The 25,139-nt window shown below is 50.1% G+C and overlaps 1 protein-coding gene across 1 annotated transcript in view; it reads right to left on the bottom strand.

Annotated features, from left to right (window-relative positions):
- Nucleotides 1-1,760: 1,760 nt before the first annotated feature.
- The window catches only part of fig4a (FIG4 phosphoinositide 5-phosphatase a), a 71,559-nt gene continuing 48,180 nt past the window's right edge, over nucleotides 1,761-25,139 (bottom strand). The window contains exons 20-24 of the mRNA XM_084453777.1: nucleotides 22,951-23,034; nucleotides 20,840-21,038; nucleotides 14,933-15,018; nucleotides 10,564-10,638; nucleotides 1,761-2,717 (exon numbers count right to left, since the gene is read on the bottom strand). Coding sequence (XP_084309903.1) covers nucleotides 2,540-2,717; nucleotides 10,564-10,638; nucleotides 14,933-15,018; nucleotides 20,840-21,038; nucleotides 22,951-23,034 — 622 coding nt within the window. The 3' untranslated portion in view covers nucleotides 1,761-2,539. The remainder of the gene's footprint in view (nucleotides 2,718-10,563; nucleotides 10,639-14,932; nucleotides 15,019-20,839; nucleotides 21,039-22,950; nucleotides 23,035-25,139) is intronic.

Raw genomic sequence — 25,139 nt, 5'->3', positions numbered from 1 at the left:
AGATAAATCATGCAGATCCAGGGTCCGCACTGTGTGTTACTGTTTACCTGGATAAAAGGTGTCCAAGATCCGGCCCCCCCCCCCTGCCCCCCCCCTTTAAAAACAGGTGCTAATGCCCAGGTGGGGGGGAGGGATGAGTGATCAAAACAAATCATTGTCACATGACTGACATCTGCTATTCGGAACAAAACATCGAGAGCAACGGTGACTATTACAAACACTCATTTATAATCACGCGCACGCACGCACGCAAAACAGCGTGATTCATCCTGAAGTGTATCCATGTTTACCTGCGTAGCGCCGTGGGCCGCCTACAGCAGGGCAGCGGTCAGCGATAGCGTATGGAGAGACAGGGAGAAAGGATGGCACGGAAGCAGAGAGAGAGAGAGAGAGAGAGAGAGAGGGGGGGGGGGAGAGGGAGAGAGAGAGAGAGAGACTGGGGACTGTTGGGGCCTGATTGTAGGATAGGACGACTATGAAACAATACCTACCCCCGCACTGACATCACAAATCGGAAAAACACACACCTCTCCAAAATGTCAAATGCCCTCATACATAGGAATATTATGTGACCCAGCTAGGTCAAACGTGAATTTAAACATGCCCACCATGGGTTACTCTCAATAGTGAAACGTTGATTGCTCTCCTTCACACGGACGCACGCACGCACACACACGATTAAACAGGTGAGCCTGTTTATTCGTGTGTGTGTGTGTGCGTGCGGAGAGCACTCTACTCTCACCTGTTTAATCGTGTGTGTGCGTGTGCGTGTGTGCGTGCGTGCGACAACAGATTAAACCTGTGGTTTTCAGCTGCGTAAGGTTCTGTTGGAACCCTATAAGCATCATTCTGTCCTGAAAAGGGTTCTACAGTACATCCGGAAAGTATTCATATCCCTTCACTCTTTCCACATTTTGTTATGTTACAGCCTTTTTAAAGCACTGCCACCGAGGTAAAAACGGTCACTCCACAGTCAATCCTACGTAATTCACTAGGACTGCGTCACCCGGCGTGTTCTAGACAATCGGCTGGGAACTTTACCGGTATCTGCTGGTTGAGTTCCCGTCGAGAGCTGACAGCGAGAGCCACTGTGAGTCATGGATGGTTGACACGAAAGAATAGAAGATGTCTGTTGTTCACGTAGAAGGAAAATTACTACCGTATATTGTATCACAGGATGCCGGCAGGCCATTATCACAGCGAGAGAGAGAGAGAGAGAGATGGTGAGAGAGAGGATGAGAGAGATGGAGAGAGAGAGATGTTGAGAGAGAGGGTGAGAGAGAGAGAGGGTGAGAGAGAGGGTGAGAGAGAGATGGTGAGAGAGAGATGGAGAGAGATGGTGAGAGAGAGATGGAGAGAGAGAGATGGAGAGAGAGAGATGGTGAGAGAGATGGAGAGAAAGATGGTGAGAGAGAGAGGGTGAGAGAGAGAGGGTGATGGAGATGGTGAGAGAGAGATGGTGAGAGAGAGGGTGAGAGAGAGAGGGTGAGAGAGAGATGGAGAGAGAGAGATGGAGAGAGAGATGGAGAGAGATGGAGAGAGAGATGGTGAGAGAGATGGTGAGAGAGATGGAGACGGAGAGAGATGGAGAGAGAGATGGAGAGAGAGATGGTGAGAGAGAGATGGAGAGAGATAGGTAAGAGAAGGGAGGAGGATGACAGTGTAGCCGAATACCATATTTCATCCACCCAATCAAATCAAACCCCAACAATATTTAATAAATTAAAGTTTAATTCAGAACTACATACTAATTAGAAGCTATATTGCAATAAGGCGTTCATTCAAATCAATGTTAACGAGCATGGCAAACAATTAAAACAAGGAAACATCTGCATTACAATCACATTTGCATGACTATGTTTAGAGCAAACTACAGTACATTTAACAGGTTTCTTTTGGCCGTTATCCCATCGCAAGTTATGAAAATAATTTGTAGGTTTGCATGAAATGTGTAAAAATCAAAACACTGTTCTTTTAAAAGGCAGGGATATAATTACAATAGGAAGGGAGGAAATAAACTAAAACTAGCAGCAAGTAACACTAGAGACCTGATTGGTCAGCCTCTGAATGCGTAGTACCTGCAAGATTAAAGCAAGTATTAAAACAAGACTAGGACTGCACAGCTTCTGCCTGGAACAACCCCCATCTCGAGTGTACGGAGTCTATAATTGTAAATGCATGTCACAAGTGCACTTAAGTCCTTCTCAGCACGGAGTCTGGTTGAGCTCTGGTGTCCCACAGCGACATGGGAGAGGTCAAGCGGTGAGGGTCATTAAAAGCCAACATGGCGTGCTACAGCGCTACGACGAGGATCCTAAAATGAGTTCCTCCAATCAGCCCCTCCCCCTCCCATAATCAGGCACAGTTCAGACGAGGTCTCTTCAGGTACAGCTCGTCCCGAATAAGAAATCCCCAGCTGGACATGGCGCCGGCGGTCAAAACGGCGGTCCGAGGTCGAGGCGGGGCTGCGGGCCGTGACCCCGGGGTCACGAGGCGGAGCGGCGTGCGGCGGCGGACGCCGCGGAGGCTCCTCCCCCCTCTACATGTACCTGTTCTTGATGTACTCGCGGTACATGAGCACGTCCCCCCGGCACAGCGCCCTCGCGTGGCCCAGGCCCGTCAGGACGTGCGTCTGGAACAGCTCCCGGGTCTCCTTGTCCACCTGCGGGGGAGACGCCTCGTAGATGCTGTCCTCCTCGAAACTCGACACCGGCTCTCTGGGGGGGGGGGGGGGGGGCGGGGGTGGAATGGGGGTATAGGGAGAGGAAAGGAGAGAGAGGGAGGAGAGAGAGGGAGGAGAGAGGGGGTGAGAAGGGTGTGAACGTTACAACGCCGGTGCAGCCGAGGCAGACCCCGCGACCTCCTGCTCGGTGCAACTCCCTCTCAGCGCGTTCGATCCGGGAATCTCTGAGTCAGAATCAGAAAACAAGGTAACAGAGACCTGCAAACAACAACAACAACAACTTAAGTAGCACTCAAAGGCGGAAAACCTCCGAGCGCCCAAAAATGGCAGCGAGAGCGAGCGGGAGACGTCGAGAGGGAGAAACGCTGCCGCTGGTGGGCGGCGATGACTAAGCCGTTAAGTAGAAGGCGGCCAAACTCCGCGAACATGCTTCGTCATCCCGCCAATACATTAGCTGCTCCTCCTCCTCCTGTTAACTGGGTCAGCCTGTCACAGTGGGGGCGTGGGATTGGGGGAGGGGGCGGGGGGGGCGCTTCCAGGCACATGATCGCCTCGCTCACGTGCCCGAACCCTGTTCAAGCATATAGTGCAGAACTAGAAACCCCCGTGTCTTGCCAGAAGAGTGGGAGAAAGGGACGAAGCAGAGCTATAAGGAGCAGTACAGTGGGGCAGAGAGAGCACTAAAAGCCTGATCACACTGTGGTTCATCCAGAGGAACTTCTGTGAAGAATGAAGCTGCGATGATCACGGAGTTTGTGGAGTTCTGGGTTTGCCCTATGGGCCACCAGGCTCCAGAACCATTGATTCTCAAGGCTACTTACTTATAGGCATTTGACTCAGTTGACCACAAATTGCTATTAAATTGACTTATAAGTATTGGTTTTAGTTCTGCAGGGTGATTAAAGACTTCCTGTCTGACAGGAAGCAAGTGAAGCTGGGCAAGAACATCTCTGACTCCAGGACCATCAGCACAGACCCCCCCCCCCCCCCCCCAAAGCTGCGTCCCCCACCCCCCCCCCTCTACTCTCTTCCCTGTACACCAACAGCTGCACCTCCGGTCACCAGCCGTTCAAGCTCCTGAAGTTTGTGGACGAGTTGGCGTCAATACACAGTCAATCCTACGTAATTCACTAGGACTTCGTCACCCGGCGTATGTCTAGACAATCGGATGGGAAACTTTACCGGTATCTGCTGGTTGAGTTCCTGTCGAGAGCTGACAGCGAGAGCCACTGTGAGTCATGGGTGGCTTGACACGAAAGAATAGGAGATGTCTGTTGTTCACGTAGAAGGAAAATGACTACCCGTCATTTATATTGCTATCATAGGATGCCGGTAGGGCCATTATCACAGCGAGAGAGAGAGAGAGATGGTGAGAGAGAGATGCTGAGAGAGAGATGGGTGAGTCTACTCTTCTCCCTGTACACGAACAGCTGCACCTCCGGTCACCAGCCGGTCAAGCTCCTGAAGTTAGCGGACGACGCCACCCCCATCGGATTCATCCGATAGGGAGACATTCATCTCACCCGCCTACAGGTGGGAAATTGACCAGCTGCTGTCCTGGTGCGGCCGAAACGACGCTCTCAAGACATTGGAGATGGTTGAGGACTTCAGAAGGAACCCAGCCCCCCTCCTCAACATTACCCCGAACCCTCCTCAGGGAACTCTGTTGACTCCAACAGATGGCACCAGACCATCTCCCGGGACCTCAAGTGAGAGCTGAACATCAGCTCCCCCATCAAAAAAACACAGGATGTGCTTCCAGAAATTCAACCTGCCAAAGGCATTGATGGCACTCTTATACACCTCCCACATGGAGTACATCCTCACCTCCTCCTTCACCACCTGGTTCTCCCCCGCGAAAAGACAAGAACCAGACTGCAGCATCATCTGCTCTGCTGAGAGTGTGATCGGTTGTAAACTGCCATCGTTTTTAAGAAGCTGTGTTCTATTCCAGACTGAATAGCTGTCTCTGTGTCTAAATGTCTATAATGTCTTTCTTTTTGTTTTAATGCTTTTAATGTCTCATGTAAAGCACCTTGAATTGCCCTGTGGCTGAAATGTGCTATATAAATAAACTTGCCTTGCCTCTGTGTATTGTTTTATGTATTGCTGACTGTTGTATTGTCTGTAACTGTTGTATAGGCCTACCGCTGCTACCCTGCTCTCTCTTTCAAAAGAGATTTTAATCTCAATGAGACTTCCTGGGTAAATAGTAGGGCTGGGACGATATGCTTTTCTGTCGATTCGATTTTTTACGATTTTTTCGGTGCCGATTCGATTTAAATTGGGATTCTTAATCTTACAGTATTACGATTCGATATTGCTGGATGGTGGAGGTCTTAACTCTGCGCTTTTTCTTCTCACATTGTCCGCCATTCTTCTCTTCACCTTACACCTTCACCAAAGACATTTTGCCCTCTGCTGGAGAAAAGCGGTAACTTTTTTCCACCTCAGCTTATAAACATGGGCTGAAATGAAGCATTTTAATAAGGAAAAAATCGATTTTTTAATTTAAAAAAAATCGATTTAAAAATCAAAAACAAAAAATCGCGATTCTGACCCCTAGTAAATAGAGGTCGATTGAATGTAGGATTAAATACTCCTATAGAAGACAACCGAACAACAGAGGCCTGGAGGAAGCAGAGAGAGAGAGAGAGAGAGAGAGAGAGAGAGAGAGAGAGAGAGGGATAACGGTACATTCCGTCTTTACCTGGAGGTATAAACCATTCCCTCTCTCTCTCTCTCCCTCTCTCTCTCTGTGTTGTTCTCTGTTGCTCAGCCTCCCTTTCTTAATTCCCCACCAGCGACCACTCAGCCGATGGCCTTGTGTACACAGGTCAGCGACGGAGCGACGTTGGGCGATACGGTCTGGGAGAGCCGGGAGCAGCGCGGGCGGTCAAGCCGGGTGACGTGTGTGTGTTCAGGTTCAACACGGGGCCACAGGTGCACCGAGCTCACTCTCGATTTAGCCTCCACCTCACGCTGAAATGTCAGCGTTTCGCGCCTTAGTTAGCGATCGGCCCACAGAAACGCATTGCAGAATCTCACGCCAGCTGGATAGCGAGGGTTGTCCAACCCTGCTCACAGATTCAACTAAGGTCCATGGATGCAGGTTCGAATGTTCAGCACAGCGATCTACTGCCACCGCAAACCAGTTTAAAACCTGAGTTTGGACTTTACAAACCTAAAAGAGCCACAGAAGGATCTCGCAAGAATCGAACCGAAAAACGAAGCTTTACTATCTATACATGTATCTACACAACATGCTGAAGTGCCATTGACCAAAGCCATCCGAATTGGCAGTTTTGGATGCAAGTGTGTCGACCGACTCGTAATATGAGCGACAGGGCCGGACTGGGTAAATGTTTCATGCCGGGAGTCATGCCCAAGTCAGGCCACGAGCCGAGCCGACGCGGTGAGATGGAACACTTTCAGTTTCGTTTTGTTGACCGGGTGGGGGTGCTGCGTGATTTGTTCACGGGGAGGGGGGGGGGGGGCGGGCAGGCCATTCACCGCATTGCCAGGCCAGTTGGCGCGCACGCCAACGGGAAAACTCCTGGTGCTCCCGATGGCCAGCCAGGCAGGCCCGCTGATATTGTACGTCGCATCCTGGACTCTGCCCGGACAAGGCGTCACACAAATTCAATCAGGAAGCAGCGGGGGGGGGGATGGGGGGGGGGGGGCACCAGGTTTGCCTGACCTAGATAGACGCCAGGTCTTGATTGACTCGCCACCCCTGGCGTGGGGTCGCCAGGTTCATACTGGTCCAAGTGATCGACACCTCTCCCGACCCCAGCCACTGTCCCGTTGCTAGGACGATAGCCGCCCCCCCCCCCCCCGATGTTCGGTGACCCACTTCCTTAGTAGCGGCTCTCTCATCTCCTCTGGTCTCTCAGGTGCGTTTCCTGTCTCTCCCTCGCTGACTGTGAGCCGGGGTCGGTGTCTTTGCGCAGCCCGGCGGTGTTCGTCACACTGCTCTCAGACACCTGGAGTGTGGGTGAATTCATGTCTTTTACGGCGGGTAAAATTGCAGACTCTGAGGGAGCGAGTGAGTGAGTGTGTGTGTGTGTGTGTGTCTCATGCTTACACATAAGAATGATGGGTAAGGGGAATCTAGACATCTAGCACCTGGCACGTGTACACACACACACACACACACACACACACACACACACACACACAGCACATGTCCTTGTAGATGTGACCTTTCCATCGCCGCCTGGCTGAGACAAAGAAAATCAGACTGCTGCCCACCCCGGCAACAGCCAATCAAAAACCTTAAAATCGTTTTTCTCGCGTCTGATCTGCCAATGAGCCGCCTGCTTTGGGCTCCGGGTCAAACGTCCGCGACGACACCTGCTGCACCCGTGGAGCTGACATGAGAGAGGTGAGGGGGGGGAGAGGGAGGCGAAGGGGTGCGATAGAGAGGGAGGGAGAAAGAGGGAGGGAAGTGGAGACAGAGGGAAGGAAAGAGAGGAGGGAGAGAGGGAGGGAGATAGAGGGGTGGGAGAGAGAGGGAGGGAGATGGAGGAGGGGAGGGAGAGAGACAGAGCGAGGTAGGGAGAGAGAGACAGAGGGGATGGAGGGGGAGGGAGGGAGAGAGAGAGAGGAGGGAGAAGAGAGGGAGGAGAGAGATGGAGGGGAGGGAGAGAGGAGGGGAGAGAGAGGGAGGGAGGGAGGGAGAGAGAGGGAGGGAGGGAGCGGGGGCAGAGGTTGGGAGAAGGATGTGGGGGCATGAAAGAGAGAGAGATAAATGGATGAATGGAGACAGAAGATGAGTTGGATAAAAAAGCTGTGTTGATGATGAATCAGTCTAAATGTATCTCACACAATGAGGCGTATCCGGACACTACGCTAATGGCGCCTCGGGTGGGATAATGGACAAAGCTAATGGAGATAATGACTACCTACACACCTTTTTAGTGAAAGAGTCATCTTAATAGACTGACTGCTCGATTGTGGCATGGCGTCACCAACAGTGGAGCGCACGTGCACAGTACACACCTACGCGCGCACGTGACCGGGCGTCGGCCGGGGGGTGAAGCGGACTGGACATAGGACATGTTTCAATCTTTACTTCCTATTCATCTATTCGAACCCCAGGTTAATATATGGAACACGCGGAGGTCCTTCCTCAAACGCTGGAGAGCATTAATATTAATGGAGGCCCCCGGCGGAGGGGCCCCGGCTCTGGGGGCCACAGATAGAGAGGGAGGGAGGGAGGGAGAGGAGGAGTTGATTGATTAAGAAAGGTGAATATGTGATGTACTGTGTCAGCTGTGTGTTTCTTCCTTCGCTCTCTGCCGCCGCCGTCTCCTCCCCCTCTCCCTGACTTTCCCTGACCTTCGACCCCACGGGGTCTCTCGCCAGCCGACTGGCCCGAAACTGCGGCTGCACGTCGGCTCGCCAATTACTAGTAATAACTCACGCGCCCACGCACGTCGACGCGGCAATTACCTGTAATGGCTCACGTGCGAACACGCACGTCGACTGTGCGATTACTTATAATAACTCATGCACGCGCACGCACACACGCGCACACACACACGCACGCGCACACACACACGCACACACACGGTCCACTTACAGGCTAGCAAAGTGCACCGTTTCGGAACGAGAAAACGCGCAAAAACATTTTCAACCCTCCCCTCTCTCTGTCTCTCTCTCCCTCCATCCCTTAGCAATTTCTTCTGAACGGTTGGTCTCTCTCTGTCTAACCCTTCTAGCTCCAAATGCTCATTTCTCTATTTTAGGCGTATATGCATTGTATATGCGCGTGTCTGTCTGTGTGGGGTTGTGTGTGTGTGCCTGTGTGTGTGTGTGTGTGTGTGTGTGGTACGTGCACGTATCTGTCTGTGCGGTGTGTGTGTGTGTGTGTGTCCGTCCGTCTCTCAGCGTGCGCACGTGACTGCATCCACTTTAGCGTCGCACACGTGACGCGCACGTGCGTTTCTGCCGCCGAAGGTTCCCGGCGACGTGTGGAAGTGGGAGGTGATGAAGAACTAAGAAAAAACGCCGCACGCGAGCGCACAAACACACACACTAAAAATAACCGGGCTCGTCTGAACAATTGCCACTTGAAAGATGCTCGTATCGGCTCCAATCTTCCCTCAGGAAGAGAGCGCCGCGGCGCAGCCTCCACCCTGGCCGTTACACGGCGAGCTGGCCTGAGGCTAACCCCCGAAACGGTTTCTAATCCCAGCTGCACATATGTACACTTAAGATGACCACAGGGGTGTCCTGCGATGGGCAGTGTGCAGTTTTTGTTGGTTGACGGCAGTCTGTGTGTGTGTGTGTGTGTGTGTGTGCGTGGGGGTGACAGCCTGTGTATTTTATCTTATCACTCAATGCACAATTAAAGTGCATACATCACTTTCGCAGAAAGTAATCGTCATTTTGGAGACACCTCGAACATTCTCTCGTTCGTGAAGAAGAGTCTGGATTTTGTCTCACTGCACTTCTGTATTCCAGCTGCGTCAGCGCAGGAATCTCCCCCTCGGGGATCAATAAAGATTAAGTACCGACCCGCCTAAATAAATAAATTAAAATAATAATAAATGTGTAAAATGCTAACCACCCCCCCCTCCTTCGCCCTCCCTCTCTCTGGAGCCCCATCTACTAACATCATCCGCGCCTGTGAGTGGATGAATACGCCCTCTGGGGTGGGGAGGTGTGGGGGGGGGTGGGGGGGCTGACACAGAGTGAGTGTGTGTGTGTGGTGGGGGGGGGGGGGTTACCATGGGAGTGAGAAAGGGGGAGGAGAGGGGGTTGGGTGGACAAGAAGCAGTAATGGAGCCTGAAGGAGTCTGATTGAACTACTGTACCAGTGATGCACGCTGCACCAAGCAAGTCTGGACAAAGAGAGAGAGAGGAGGAGAGAAAGAGAGGGAGAGAGAGAGAGGGGAGGACAGAAAGAGAGAGAGAGAGAGAGAGAGAGGAGGAGGAGAGAGAGAGAGAGAGGGAGGGAGAGGGGGAGAGACAGAGAGAGAGAGAGGGAGAGGGGGAGAGAGAGAGACAGAGAGACGGAGAGAGAGAGAGAGACAGAGAGAGACAGAGAGAGACAGAGAGAGAGACAGAGAGAGCGGGCGGGGGGGGATATGGTGTGGTGGTGGAAGATCCCCCCAGAGATGGTCACACACGACGTGTGTGTGCGTGTGCGTGCACGTGTGTGTGCGCGTGGGCATCACATTGCTGACACGTGTGTGGCAGAGCTGCGCTGAAGCTCCTCCCCCATGTTGCGCATGGAGGCGGCCGGGATTGGCCGAGACGGAGAGAGATGAGAGGAGGACAAGAAAGAGAGGGGGAGCGAGGGAGGCGGAGGAGAAGAGCTACGAGGCCAAAGGATCTCCTGACCCCCATTTAGCTGGGCTTCATGTCCAGAGGCTGGCCGTTGAGCGGTTGAATTTAAAACCAGATTAGTTTTTTCAGATTTAATTTTAACAGAATTGCATATGAACCTAGTTACTCACAGAGATACTGTAACTGGTGCTCATAATAACGTATAATAATAATAACTATAAGTCCCTGGCTCTTCGGCTGAGACCATGAACATCCCTTGTGTGAACCTGTGTGTGCATTTTGTGGACTTCACATGTGTGTAATCAGATATTGTGTGTGTGTGTGTGTGTGTGTGCGTGTGTGTGTGTGCATGTGTGTGCATGTGTGTGAATGTGTCTTACTGTGCGTGTGTGTGTGCGCGCGTGTGTGTGTGTGTGTGTGTGTGTGCGTGTGTGTGTGTGTGTGCATGTGTGTGAATGTGTCTTACTGTGTGTGTGTGTGTGTGTGTGTGTGTGTGTGTGTGCGTGTGTGTGAATGTGTCTTACTGTGTGTGTGTGTGTGTGTGTGTGTGTGTGTGTGTGTGTGTTGCACGTTTCACTCACAGGTTAATGACATCCTCCAGGTGTGTGGGCTCAGTCCCCTCCACTGTGTGCTGATTCTGGCCTAGATGGGCAAACCTACGAATAACACAACACACACACACACACACACACACACACACACCATGTTTCAACATTGGGTCGTCATGGAAACACTCATACTGACTCACGACCGTTTCAACACCAATTGGACATGAAAGGCGGACAGAACTAACAGCAACGCAGCGTCACGACGACCGGAGCTTCCAGCGGGCAGCGCAAGGTGAGGGAGTGTGTGTGTTTCACACCTGAGGGAGTGTGTGTGTGTCACACCTGAGGGAGTGTGTGTCAAACGTGAGTTCCTCCCCCAAAAAGCCCAAGCACAAAGGCTCAGAACTCCTACGCACACCACACAGGATGGAAGGAAGGAGGGAAGGAGGGAAGGAAGGAGGAAAGGAAGGGAGGGAAGGAAGGAAGGAAGGAGGGAAGGAAAGAAGGAGGGAAGGAGGGAAGGAGGGAAGGAAGGAGCGAAGGAAGGAAGGAGGGAAGGAAAGAAGGAAGGAAGGAAGGAAGGAAGGAAGGAAGGAAGGAAGGAAGGAAGGAAGGAAGGAAGGAAGGAAGGAAGGAAGGAAGGAAGGAGGGAAGGAGGGAAGGAAGGAAGGAAGGAAGGAAACAAAGATATATACACACACACACACACAATTGTATTATTGATTAAAACCTTTCATGAAGTGTTGTGAGACCTGTTAAATGCACGCTGAACTGAACTGAATTTCAGAAGATCCATCTATAAACACATGATGAGGCTTCACGTGGATCCCATTGGGATTGGCTCCTAGACAACGAATCAATAAATCAATAAATATGTATAGATACAGTAGATAGATGAACACTCTCGCTAACACTAGACCCTGGGGAGGATGTTTGATGTCGTACTGAAGCCCTGACGCCCGATGATGAAGGAGTAAACCTTGCTTTGTTCTTTACACTGGCTGGTTTACAACTTTCCTCAAAAATTAACTAATTGGGGCGTTTTTTTAAATCCAGTTGATTTTAAATCCAATCATTATTATTGTTCATTATATATGCTGAGCCCTACCCCACACCCCCAAACTCACTGGTACGTGAGAACCAATCGACTTTTCCGCACGAAAATCAGCTCGACTAGTGCTGATAAACGCGGGAGTGAGCGGTGGGCGTTCGCAGGCCTGTCGGGGCGTCGCGCTCCGTGGCCGGTCGCACGAGGCCGGCGGCCGAGCCGGGGTGGACGAAGGCCTCCGCAACAATGACGGCGTTACCATCGTGACGTCTCACGCGTGTGTGGGTGCCCTCGTGCGTATTATGTGTCCCTTTCAAAAAAGATTAGTATCTAAGGGTTTCAAAGGAACAACCAAGGCGCTCTCGGCTTAGATGGTTCCACCATTCAGGTGGAGGCAACGATTCCGGTTGACCTGAATCACCGCTTTGTCCTAGGAAGCCCGCGAGGGAAGATGGCCTCCAGTCACCGACGGCTTCCGCAGACCTCATTACGTTCTGAAGGGCTTCTGAGGTGAGATCTGGACTTCTGAATGGGGGACTGTAGTTATTATTGTACTGCATTTCCATAAACACAGGCTCATATTAGCAGGAGATGGGTGGTTACTGGCAGCGTGTCCTGCAGGGATCCGGGGAAACGTTTAAGCCTTTACCAAAGGGGGTTAGCGTCGCTACACAACACAACAGGATGTGTGTGTGTGTGTGTGGTTTTATCATCCTTGGTCAGAGAGGACACAATCAGAGATGTGGTTTAGCGTCAGTTAATGATTGACATGACTGATGGTGTGTGTGTGTGTGTGTGTGTGTGTGTGTGTGTGTGTGTGTGTACTGGGGCAAAAATCAGAGGAGCCATATGGTGATGAGAAGAATGCACTTCACACACGCACAAACACAAATACAAATACACACACACACAAACTCAAACACGCACGCACAAACACGCACACACACACACGGCGAGATCTTACTGCTCGCATCCAGGCGCGCTCGCCAAGCTCTCCTCGCTGATCTGGCCTGAGGCTTGAGGGTCGTGTGAAACGAGAGAGACTCTTCTTCGGCACGTGAGCCTCCAGAATGTGACAAGCGCTTTGTTTCCCTCCTCTTCTAAATATGACAGGAGAGGCTGAACGACCCTGAGCAGCTCACGACAAAGACCTCCCTCCTCTCCGTCGCCTTTTCATATGAGAGGATGAGGTGGCCTTGGTGCAGAATGTGTGTTCCAGCAACATCAGGAGTTTGTGTGTGTGTGTGTGTGTGTGTGTGTGTGTGTGTGTGTGTGTGGGTTCTAGTGACAATAGGAGTGTGTTCCAGCCACATGAGGAGTGTGTGTTCCATCAACATTCAGAGTGTGTGTTCTAGTGACATTAGTAGTGTGTGTGTGTGTGTGTGTGTTCTAGTGACAATAGGAGTGTGTGTTCCAGCCACATGAGGAGTGTGTGTTCCAGCGACATTAGGAGTGTGTATGTTCCAGCAGCATTCGGAGTGTGTTCTAGTGACATTAGGTGTGTGTGTGTGTGTGTATGCTCTCATGAATGTCTCTACGAGAGATTCAGGCTTCAGAGAGAAGGTCACTCCCACGCTGGTGTCCAAATTACCCACAGTTCTTAGAGAACGGCCAGCTAGGGACATGGAGTCGGAGGGGGGTTAGGGGGACTAGCTTGCTAAATACTTCGGTGAAAAGTGGAGGTGTAAGGACAGGTTGGCACAAACAGTTTGGGTTCGGAAGGATGGACATTTTGTTTTTTGGAGCATAAAAGTATTTATTTGCGAGAGAGAGAAAGGGGAGGAGTTACAGACGAGAGGGATTGGCTACAGCTCGACAAAAGGCTTCAGACGCTAATCGCCGCCATTATGGAGAAAAGGACTGTGATTACGGGGAGGAACACCGCCAAAGTGGGGGACGGATTGCTCGCCGGGGTCTTTGGTTTCCACTGGGACGACTTTCAGTGTCGCACGCCGCTGAACGTAACCGTCGACTCGCCCTCAACCTATAGCGGGGTCAACTGGCGTGTCCGGGCGGCTGTGAGGGGGAGCCGCCCCCCCCGCTGCTTCTCTACGTTACGTGGGCGTTGTAGAAGTGTCTGTTTCTCGACGGGGGGGTGATGATATAGACGCTTTGCTATTAAAACGAGAGCCAGCGTAGATCTAGACGCTTAAATCCCTTGCGCCGGATGTCGAGTTCAATTTAAGGCCCCTTTTCGTGGACCTCAGATGTATATGACTACCTGTAGATCCGTTTCCTTTCCTGCACTGTTATTTCTAGCCTATCACATGCTTACCTATAGTGCGAAACACGTATGTATAACTTGCAGTGTTGCTAGACTAGCGTGTTGACCTCCCCGGGGAGTTCAGGCTTTCATACATGATCAGACCGGCGGGCGTGTTGATAATTGTGATACTATTTTGTATTTTGTATGATGATACCTATACTATGCATCTTTCCTACTAGTTTTTTGTGTGATGCCGTTTTTTCTCTAGTCTGGTGCCTCTGGTAACCCTAACCCAGTGTTTCGATGCTGTGTACTGCCATGTTAAGATCCTCTTTCACTGATATGGTTTCTCCCTGCTGCTGTTAAATGTACTTAACCTAATTAGTCAGGTGTTGTGAATTATCTTGAGTACCAATATCTCTCTCTATGAGCTCAGACCATAATTTATTGCATATTATCCCGATGAAGGCATCTACGGTACAGTATGCCAAAATGTTGGTTTTAATTACGTCCCAATAAATATTTGCGCGTCGAAGAGCTTTGAGTGTGCACACTTCTTTCTACTGATGCCTATGAGAGAGTAGTCTCTCTCCAGACTCAAATATAACGTTGAATCGCTGCACTCCGCCTCCTACATAATAGAGTCTGTGCTCCTTCGCCGTCAAAGCTGGTACAATATCTTATCGCCGATCAATTCCTCATTCCAGTTCCCATTAGTGTGTGCGTGTGCGTGTGTGTGTGTGCGTATGTACACACGTGTGGGTGTGTGAGTGCATTGGCGTGCGCGTGTGATGGTAAGTTTAGTTTATTCCGTGTGTGACAGGGTTAATTGTTAAGGTCAGCGATTTCTTATCTAACTGTAAGGGGCTTTGTGCTCAAGCCATCTTGTCTGCGCCAGCTTAACTCTGCTCAGTTGACCTACAGTAGCTTAGAGGACCATATTTGGCACTTCCTTCCTAGCTTAGAGGACCATATTTGGCACTTCCTTCCTAGCTCAGAGTATAGCTAATCAGTACCACCTTGTTTTGATAAACATGTATGTAGAATATTATTGGTGATCAGCTCCAGGGGCTAAATTTTCCATCACACGTGCGTGTGTTTGCGTGTGTGTGTGTGTGTGTGTGCGCGTGTGTGTGCACACGTCTCACCTCTGGTATATGAACAGGTCTTCTGGAGTGGGGGGGTCGGCCAGGCTGAGTCCGTAGGTGTCCCTCATGGGCTGCTGTTGGACGTCCTGGGAGGGGTGGGGGGAGGGGATCACAGGTTAAAGGTCATAGGCCACAGTCAGTGTGATGCCTATACAAGACCGCCTCTATTGCAAACGGAGACCTGGTGATGCGCTTGCGGTCTGAAACCTTCACACGCGGGAGGGAATCGGCCAATCGGGGACGAGCACCCTCGAATAGAAACCGAGCGTGGGGTCGACGTGAGTGCGCCTGTCTATGTTGCAGGGGGGGGTTGTGTGTGTGTGTGTGTGTGTGTGTGTGTGTGTGTGTGTGTTCGGACCCTGAGTCCCCTTCTCTTCCTCTTATTCTTTAATGGATGCACTCTTTGAGCGCGGACATGTGCGACCCCGTGCCCTTGAGTTGTGTGTGTCCCATCCGGCCTCTCCTGTGTGCCACAGTGTGTGTGTGTGTGTGTGTGTTTGTCTTCACAAAAGGAATGAGCCAAGCTCCTCAGCTCACCGCCGCTGAAATAACCTTCGACCTCGCCACTAACATGGAAATCGACTTTTATTGTTAGAGCAGAAGTGAAGCCTGTGAAGCTGCCAATTATCATGTCCCTCCTGCCTCCGCACCTCAAAGACGGCTGAGTGATGCTGTGGTGAACAATATTGCTTTCGATTGACCACTCAGAACGTATCGATCAGCTGTCCCTCAGAGAACGACAGAGAGAGAGGGAGAGAGAGAGAGAGAGAGAGAGAGAGAGACAGAGAGAGACAGAGAGAGAGAGAAGAGAGAGAGAGAGATAGAGAGAGAGAGAGAGAGACAGAGAGAGAGAGAGAGAGAGAGAGAGAGAGAGAGAGGAGACAGAGAGAGAGAGAGAGAGAGAGAGAGAGAAAGAGAGACAGACAGAGAGAGATTAGAGAGGGAGAGAGATCAATTTACATGAATATAAACTGTTCTCTATACTACTATAATACTATAAACTGTCCTCTCTGCTAGTCTAACTAGCAGAGAGGGAAAGAGACAGCACAGGTTCCAAGAGAGAGAAGCTGAACAAACACAGCTTCTCGTGTGCACACACACACACACACACACACACACACGCACACGCACACACACGCACACACACACATACACACAGACACAGACACACACACACACACACACATACACACACACACATACACACACACACAACAAAAACTGTGTAATTAGGCGGCGAGGTAGCCGGGTAATGATCAGACGTTTAAATATTTTATCAGCCGAGTGTTCGGCGGACGCCGTGGCGATCCATTCTCGGGGAGGACGGGCTCGCGTGCGGCGCCACGAGACACGCGCATGGAGCGGCGTGTCGGACACGTGAGCCCGTCAGCGCCACGACCCGCCTCTGCAGGCCCGGGGGAGAGGGAGAGAGAGAGAGAGAGAGAGAGAGAGAGAGATGGAGACAGCGATAAAGAAGGATAAAAGTCGCAGAAGGTGTGAGCGTTGAGGAGGCGCACAAGGAAAATATATTCTTTATCTCTGGGAAGGGTAATGAGAGAGAGAGAGAGAGAGAGAGAGAGAGAGAGAGAGAGAGAGAGAGAGAGAGAGAGAGAGAGAGAGAGGGAGGGGGGAGATAGCGAGACCTCCAGGGCCACCGGGTCTTGGGAAAATTGGAAATGTAATCTTTTATTCAATATCTGCCGGCGGCGTTCCGGAGCGTTCCTCCGCTCGGAGGGAGGGGCGTTCCAGCCCGGGCCGAGGCGGAGGGAGCGGACGACAGAGAGCGCCTCAAAGAACGGCGACAAAAACGCAGACGAGAAACACGTGCGGGCATCGAGGAGAGCGTCGTCTTTGTCCATCTCTCTCCGTCTCCCTCGTCACGTTGAGATGATCCAGCTGCAGCTCGTCTCAATGGGAGCCAGTTGTGGCTCGTTAACCCACGATCGTAATTACAGTGCTTCGTTTCAAAACGGCCTACAGCTCTGATTGGGCGAAAAGCAGGTGCTTCAATAACGCCTGTGGCAGGGCGTGACGCATCGGGCCCTCGTTAACAGCTCTCTATCCTCAGTGGAGGGGAGGAATTAGCTCGCTCACGCTGCTCTAACCAAACAACAGACTGCGCTTGAGCGGCCTGGCACGGCTCGACTCCATCAAGATGTCTCCACAGCCCTCCTGTGTCTCCAACCCCCGTCTCCACCCCCGTCTCCACGCCGCCCCCCCCCCCCCGATGGGAGATAACCCTCATGTGAGAGGAGACACGTGACACGTTTGCTGCAGACTGGCGAGTGGGAAGGAACGGAGACAAAACTCAAAAATTGCATGCATAAACAAAAAATGTGTTTCTGTATGTAATTTCCCAGATCTGAACAAATGAATTGCATGCATTTTGTAATGTATACTCCTCACATGTTTAATATATGAATGCGTTTCCCGGTAGTGAAAGATGAACTGCATGTTAACTTGTTATTGAGTTGCAGGAAGTTCTGATTTAACATGTTTGGTATCAATCTGTAACGAAATGGGTTGACTGTACAAATATGCATTGCAAGCTACGCTTGTATTTCATTCATCTGTTCATTGTGTTTTATGTATTTATTATGTAGGCGGTAGTATAATTCTTCGGTGTAGAATTGTCATAAAGCCTACATTGATGGACGATCCGTGTTGGTACAGTATGCTGTGTGTAGAAGCCATCGGCCACTGAGCACTCACCCCCCCAGACTAAGACTGATCAAATTCATATTCAAGGTTATCAATTTCCCCCCGTATACCCGCGTGGTGCCCCTCGAGGTGACGCAACTCTGTTAAATCCATCATTCTTTGAGCGACAGCGAGCACTTCCTGTTGACCAGGACTTCCTGTTGACCCCTCCTCCGTGTCCCTCTACCCGCCTGTAAAAGTATTGATCGTGAAGCCGGTACTTCGCTACACAGTTATTAAGCAACTAGAGACGCTTAAGAGCCGGAAACGCCACCCCACCTGGGGTTCACCGTTACCCGCGACGTCCGGCCAGGCCAGCTCGGCGCCACCCCCGCCCGGGTCATCGCCGCCGCCGCAGTGATCGTTTTCGCCGTGGCGGCAGAACGCTGAGGTGGGGAAGTGTGTGTGTGCGTGGGGGGCGGGGGGGGGGGGGGGCAGTTCTGGATCTTAGGGGGGGTTTATGGGTCTCATGAGTCACCCCTGACAGGTTTCCGGGCGCCGCATCTTTTTTGGAGAGCGGCCGCAGTTTTTTTAAACTCGTTTTTTATTGTAATAATGGCGGCATTGAAAAAGAGAGCTTATTATTGTAATCATGGCAGCATTGAAAAAGAGAGCTTATTATTGTAATCATGGTGACATTGAAAAAGAGAGCTTAATATTGTAATCATGGTGGCATTGAAAAAGAGAGCTTAATATTGTAATCATGGCGGCATTGAAAAAGAGAGCTTAATATTGTAATCATGGCGGCATTGAAAAAGAGAGCTTATTATTGTAATCATGGCGGCATTGAAAAAGAGAGCTTAATATTGTAATCATGGTGACATTGAAAAAGAGAGCTTAATATTGTAATCATGGTGACATTGAAAAAGAGAGCTTATTATTGTAATCATGGTGACATTGAAAAAGAGAGCTTAATATTGTAATCATGGCGGCATTGAAAAAGAGAGCTTAATATTGTAATCATGGTGACATTGAAAAAGAGTTTATTATTGTAATCATGGCGGCATTGAAAAAGAGAGCTTAATATTGTTATCATGGTGACATTGAAAAAGAGAGCTTATTATTGTAATCATGGTGACATTGAAAAAGAGAGCTTATTATTGTAATCATGGTGGCATTGAAAAAGAGAGCTTAATATTGTTATCATGGTGACATTGAAAAAGAGAGCTTATTATTGTAATCATGGTGACATTGAAAAAGAGAGTTTATTATTGTAATCATGGTGGCATTGAAAAAGAGAGCTTGCTCTCAACTGTCCTCCCTCAATAAACAATAAATAAAGGTCTCAATTCAATTGCTTTCTTTTTTCCCCCCCATGCGGTGGAATTTATAAAGCGGCTTCGGCCGTAAACAATGCTGCCGTTCTTATGAGAGGAGGTTTTTAAGACCAGGGTCTCTTTTTAAAAAGCAGCCTGTGAATACACACATGCAACTCACAGACAAGGACACAGAATGAGGAGCAGCAAACCCTTTACAGGTGACAGGAGCCTGCAGACGCTCCCTCCTCCTCTACCTCCCTCTCCTCCTCTACCTCCCTCCTCCTCTACCTCCCTCCACCCCTCTCCTTCCTCTCCTCACTCCACCCCTCTCCTCCTCCTCCACCTCCCTCTCCTCCTCTACCTCACTCCATCCCTCTCCTCTTCCTCTACCTCCCTCTCCTCCTCTCTACCTCCCTCTCCTCCTCTACCTCACTCCATCCCTCTCCTCCTCCTCTACCTCCCTCTCCTCCTTTACCTCACTCCACCCCTCTCCTCCTCCTCTACCTCCCTCTCCTCTACCTCACTCTACCCCTCTCCTCCTCCTCTACCTCACTCTACCCCTCTCCTACTCTACCTCCCTCTCCTACTCCTCTACCTCCCTCTCCTCCTCTACCTCCCTCTCCTCCTCTACCACCCACTCCTCCTCCTCTCCTCTCCTCCCTTCTCTCTCCTCTTCCTTCCATCTCCTGTGGTCTCCTACTGCTCATCCACTCTCTTTCTGGGGTCGATACTCAAACGTTCCTGTTGTCCTGGCAACACAGGGAGAGGCCTTGAGAACAGAGAACGAGGACCCTCTTTTTTGTGAGGCTGTGTGTGTGTGTGTGTGTGTGTGTGTGTGTGTGTGTGCACACATGAGCTGGAGGGCCGCAGCAGACCGTGTAGTGGACGTTAGTGACGCACTAATCAACGACAAAAACACTGATGAAAACACCATGCAGGTCCTACAGCCCCAAACCTGCAGACGGGACCTTACTGAACATCATCAAACCCGCCAGAGGCAACGCTGGACTGGTCAGCGGCTACATGTGTGCATGCCGTTCCAACAGCCACTTGTAGACAAGTGTGCACGGCAAACAAGCGCAAATTCGCAATACGATAATATAATTTATGCCATGACACTTCAGGGCCACCGTACATGACAGTCACATCGCTCAACATGTCATTTGAGTAGCGGCTTCTCACCGTTTCGCACCATTAAGCGTATGTTCAAATGAGCATTGACCTTTCGTGAACTCAGAGAAAAGGAGAGAGAGAGAGAGATAGGGAGAAAAGGAGAGAGAGAGAGAGAGGGAGAAAAGGAGAGAGAGAGAGAGAGAGAGAGAGAGAGAGAGAGGATTCAGTGAAAACGAGGGGTATAAGAGGAGAAAAGCTAATTTGTTCTCAACGAGTGCTCTTTCCAGAGATAGGGCAGCGGCAGGTAACCCAGGTAACCCAGGAGTTCAGCCTCTAGCTCCTTCCTGAATGACCCTCAGGGAGCTGCACGCTCCGGCAGCACAGAAACTGGGGAGGAGGTCACCATGAGGTCACCGTGAGGTCGGCCTGCGCCTGGGTGGGTTAAACCTGGATGGCAGCTAACATCTATAGAGGGAAACAGATCTGATGCAGGCGACGCTTCGGTTGCTGATAATGGGAAGCGAGGGATGATGTTTGTGTGTCTGTGTGTGTCTGTGTGTGTCTGTGTGTGTGTATCTGTGTGTGTGCGTGTGTGTGTGTGTGTGTGTGTATTTATGTGTGTATGTGTGCGTGTGTGTGTGTGTGTGTGTGTGTATGTGTGTGTGAATGTGTGTGTGTGTGTGTATGTGTGTGTGAATGTGTGTGTGTATGTGTGCGTGTGTATGTGTGTGTGTGTGTGTGTGAGTGTGAGTGTGTGTGTGTGTGTGTGCATGCGTGTGTGTGTGTGTGTGTGCATGTGTGTGTGTGTGTGTGTGTGTGCGCGCGTGTCCCGTACCTCCTGCGCGCGGCCAGCTCCGTCCCCGGCGTCGGGCAGCCTGACGGGCGTGGAGCGCTGGGAGACGGAGGCGTCGTCGTCCCGGTCCTCCTCAGAGTCGTCCTCCGAGCTGCTGGACAGGGCCTCCTCGCTGGGGGGGGGCGGGGCGCTGGCCGCCGTCTTCCTCTGGAGCACCGCCTCCTCCTTACTGCTCTTACTACTGCAGGAGGGGGGACACGGGAAAAAAAACACGTTTTTATTTTGATTTATTTTATTTTAACTTTGTTTATCCAGGGAAGCTCACTGAGACCGAGGTCTCATTTGCAGTGGTGCCCTGGTTACATACAGTAGCATACATCATAAACAATATAAAAACAATATAATATAAAATGTTATATTAATACACAATATGCATTTTAAGTACAGTATGTAACAGTTAAAGCTGAAGTTCAAAACCTGAAACGGTCATAGTCAGTCCCGGGCAGTTTCAGTGGCTAGTTAGTCATGGAGGAGACATACCCAGTCTAGTGTAATATAGAGCAGGAATTCTGGGTAACCATCGCTCAATGAGCTCCTCTGTGAAAAACACCTCTTTGTAGATCACCGTCTGGCTCCGCAACGGAATATATTAAATGTGCAGTCTGGTAATTACACCAGAGCACTACGGGAAAAAACGGGGGGAAAAAAATGCTTGGAGCTGAGGGTGCCTCCTCCCCGACAAGAGTCACAGCTGGTTGAGAGCGTGCGCGTGTGCTGAGGTTTAATTAGCAGTACAGGGGTCATTCTCATACAGCGTTACTTAGGAGTGTTGCCGTACCCCAAAACCCCACAAACGAAGAGTGAAGCAGACTGAATTTACCCTGGCTGGCAGGTGGACTTCTCTCTCTCACATACATTTTTCATACTGTAGCTCACAAATCGAGCACGACGTCTAGCGCCGTTTTAAACGTTTCACTGATATTAAAATTAAAATAAAAAGCTATGGGAGCCTTGAAGCCGACCTTTCCAGAGCAGCAATGTGCCGTCTGTCTGTCATGTTTGTCAAAGAGAAGGAAAGTGTTGAAACAAAACTCAACAACAACAACAACAAAAGAGCTAGATGAGACGTGTAGAACAGGCTAGAGGACAGAAAAATAGAACAGAACAGAAGAGAATAGAAAAGAATAGAATAGAATAGAACAGGATAGAATAAAGTGTATTTGCCATGTGTAACAAGTACAGGCACATTTAAATCCTTGTCATCGCCTGTCCTTACGGTACTAATCATTTCCTCATTCCAGTTCTAGGCACTCCGCCAGACATTTAAAGGTCCCCAAACTGGCAATTTACCATCCGTCATCTAGCAGTCGATCACTATCATCCTCATCTACTCATCCCATCCGATCGTGGATGACCGTGCCCGTGTCCATGACGTAGGCAGCGCAATTAAATAACATCCAAGCATACAGTTGTGCAAAGTCTGTTGTTGTCGTCTGTTGTACAGGCAAGAGTCAATTGTCTGTCTATCGTATAGTCAAAAAGGATAAGGGAAGAGTCCCAGATGTAAACAAAACCCTCCTCTTTCACCAAACATGGCCCTCAAACATGGGAGAAGACATGACCCCTGCCTGACCCGCAGGTTCCAGTAAAGACCAGCGCGGCAGAGACACTGGGCCATGGATGTAAAGGCGGGGTTGCCTAGCTATGGTGAAGATGATACATGAATTACCATAACGAGCTGCTATCCTGAATGTCATGTTCATTCAGTGCTCCTGCGAAAACATGTGGATGTTTTGGAAAATCACTCGGCATGTTGTGAGGGCTTGTTGGGAACATTGTGTGTGTGTGTGTGTGTGTGTGTGTGTGTGTGTGTGTGTGTGTGTGAGTGAGTGAGTGAGTGAGTGAGTGAGTGTGAGTGTGTTTGTGTGTGTGTGTGTGTGTGTGTGTGTGTGAGAGAGTGTTGCATCTGGTTATATAAGCACGGCACATCTACAAGTACCACAACAGCCTGACACAGAAATGAACACACACTACTGAACAACACTTCAAAATAGAACGTGAACAGAATGCATAACAAACATAGTGGTGTGCTTGAGCACACACACACACACACACACACACACACACACACACACACACACACACACACTTACCCCAGCACTGATTTCCCTGTCTCCTCTGGCTTGCGCACGGTAAATGGACTGGGATCCACTCCCACAGTCTTGGGCATGAACTCCCTTTTAAAACACACACACAAACACACACACACACACAAACACACCACACCACACACCACACACAGTGAGAGCAAAAGCAAAACACATTAGAGCATTAACTTACAAAAAAAAGTGCCCATGACACAAAATGCTCTTTGCGATAAAGATGATAGTGTGATAGTGAAAAAAGTGATATTTTCTTAATGAATATGAACATATGAAATGTTTGAAGCGTTATTCACGGAGGAGACGGAGGTGTCGAAAACGGCATCAGTTTGAATATAACCCCGTGAGGATTATGTAGCCGACCGTCCAAAATGTCAGAGGATTTTATTCATGAAATATGCAGAGCGATTTATAAATGGCCTCCAGTAAATAACCTATAATAATGTAGGCGTCCGAAGAATGTAGATTCGAGTCAATCAAGGCAATGAGGCAGACGAGTTCTCTTTCGACTAAACGACTGTGCCATTTATTTTCCATTCAACAGACGCAAACACCACCAATAACAACAGCCTATTTCTGTGTAACACAGCATACGGTGAATCATAGCCTGAGTCATCATGTCATGTAAGACAGTCGATAACGAGAATTCTTGTTGCAGTAGAGGCTAGGGGCATGTTAGCACTGTCATTTCCCCCTGCGGTGAGAGGGGCTCGTACGCATAGAGAGTGACTGTTGCTCGACCAAAATACCAAAATACATAGCAGTAAAAAATATAAAGGCAATTCACAAGTCATTCACAAGAGTCTTTGACTTATAGAGTGATTGATTTGCACTTACACATACAAATTATTATTTATGAGGATCAATTTCATAACATGCAAGTACTGTAGACTATAGCGATGACAAATCCAATTGAGTATGCTATTTCTCCCGGTTGCACTGTGCAACATATCTGACGGGTTATTTTGTAATATCGGATATATTTATTGTCCATTTCAAAGCGTTTCTTGCCAGACATGTGTGTACATATGGGTCAGAGTGTGCTTGGAGGTAAACACATTCTCCGACCTTCTCCCGTCGAATTTAGTTTCTATAAATCTCGAAGTTTGCTCGGGAGTGGCGTACGTATTATTTTGTGCGTGTGCGAGCTTTATAAATGAGGCCCCGGGACTTTGCTCGCTGGTGCTTTCCGGAGTACTCGTTCCGTCATAAGCGTGAGCCCCAGAACGCACACCCAAACAACGCACACCCAAACAACGCACACCCAAACAACGCACACCCAAACAACCATCACGGAAGTACTGAGCTCTGCTGATCCATTCTGCTACCGATCCCAACCTAAGGGCATGACTAACGCTCTCATGTTTGGACACACGAATAACCCAGCCATCCTCTCATCTCTGATCTATCTATGACCCAGCGACCTCAATAAGAGTAATCTGATCCATGTTGTGAAATAGAACAACTAGAACTAATGATAATTGTACCCACAATGCACCTAACCTCGATACTAACTTATGAGAATCCTAACATTTAGAACCAAGCACCAAAAGAGCTACTAAACACCTCAAGCTCTGAACTCTGTGGATTTAGAAAGTAGACGGCCCTGAGTAGACTACACTTATACCGGGTGCTGGGAAAATGAATTGTGGCACGCGCCCCCCGGTGGTGGGCTCTGGTACACGTGTGACGAAAACGTGCCTCTCAGTCCGGATCGGGTACAGTTTGGGTTAAACAACGAGGTAGAATAAAAGTTTGACAACATCGAAGCACCTGCATAAGTCAAAAAATCCCCCCCCCAAAAAAACAGCGACAAGTGCGCTGCTAAAGACACAGGGAGACGGGTTAGAGCCGCGGTGGCCGAGCTTATCTGTGGACCGGTCAGCTGCTCTCGTCTGGAGGGCTGCGTGTGGGTAACGGAGAGAGAGAGAAGGGGGGGGGGGGGCAGTGGAGGCCAACTATAAGCCAAACCAGCTGCTGCCAGCCGATGCTGCCCACTCAACGAGATTGCAGGGACAGTCCGTACCGGGGGGGGTGGGGGGGGGGGGGGGTGGAGAGCACCAGGTGGACACACACACACGCACGTGTGTGTGCCCGCGTGCGTCGGAGGTATAGTAGAGCGGCCGTCTACTCAGGCCACAGTATCTCTGTCTCTAGTTTCGTGCCAGCTGAGCCACGCC

The sequence above is a fragment of the Borostomias antarcticus genome, assembly GCF_949987555.1.
Source record: "Borostomias antarcticus genome assembly, chromosome: 19".
NCBI lineage: Eukaryota > Metazoa > Chordata > Actinopteri > Stomiiformes > Stomiidae > Borostomias > Borostomias antarcticus.
Note: the sequence above shows the minus strand (reverse complement) of the source record. Positions and strands in the feature narration are given on the sequence as shown.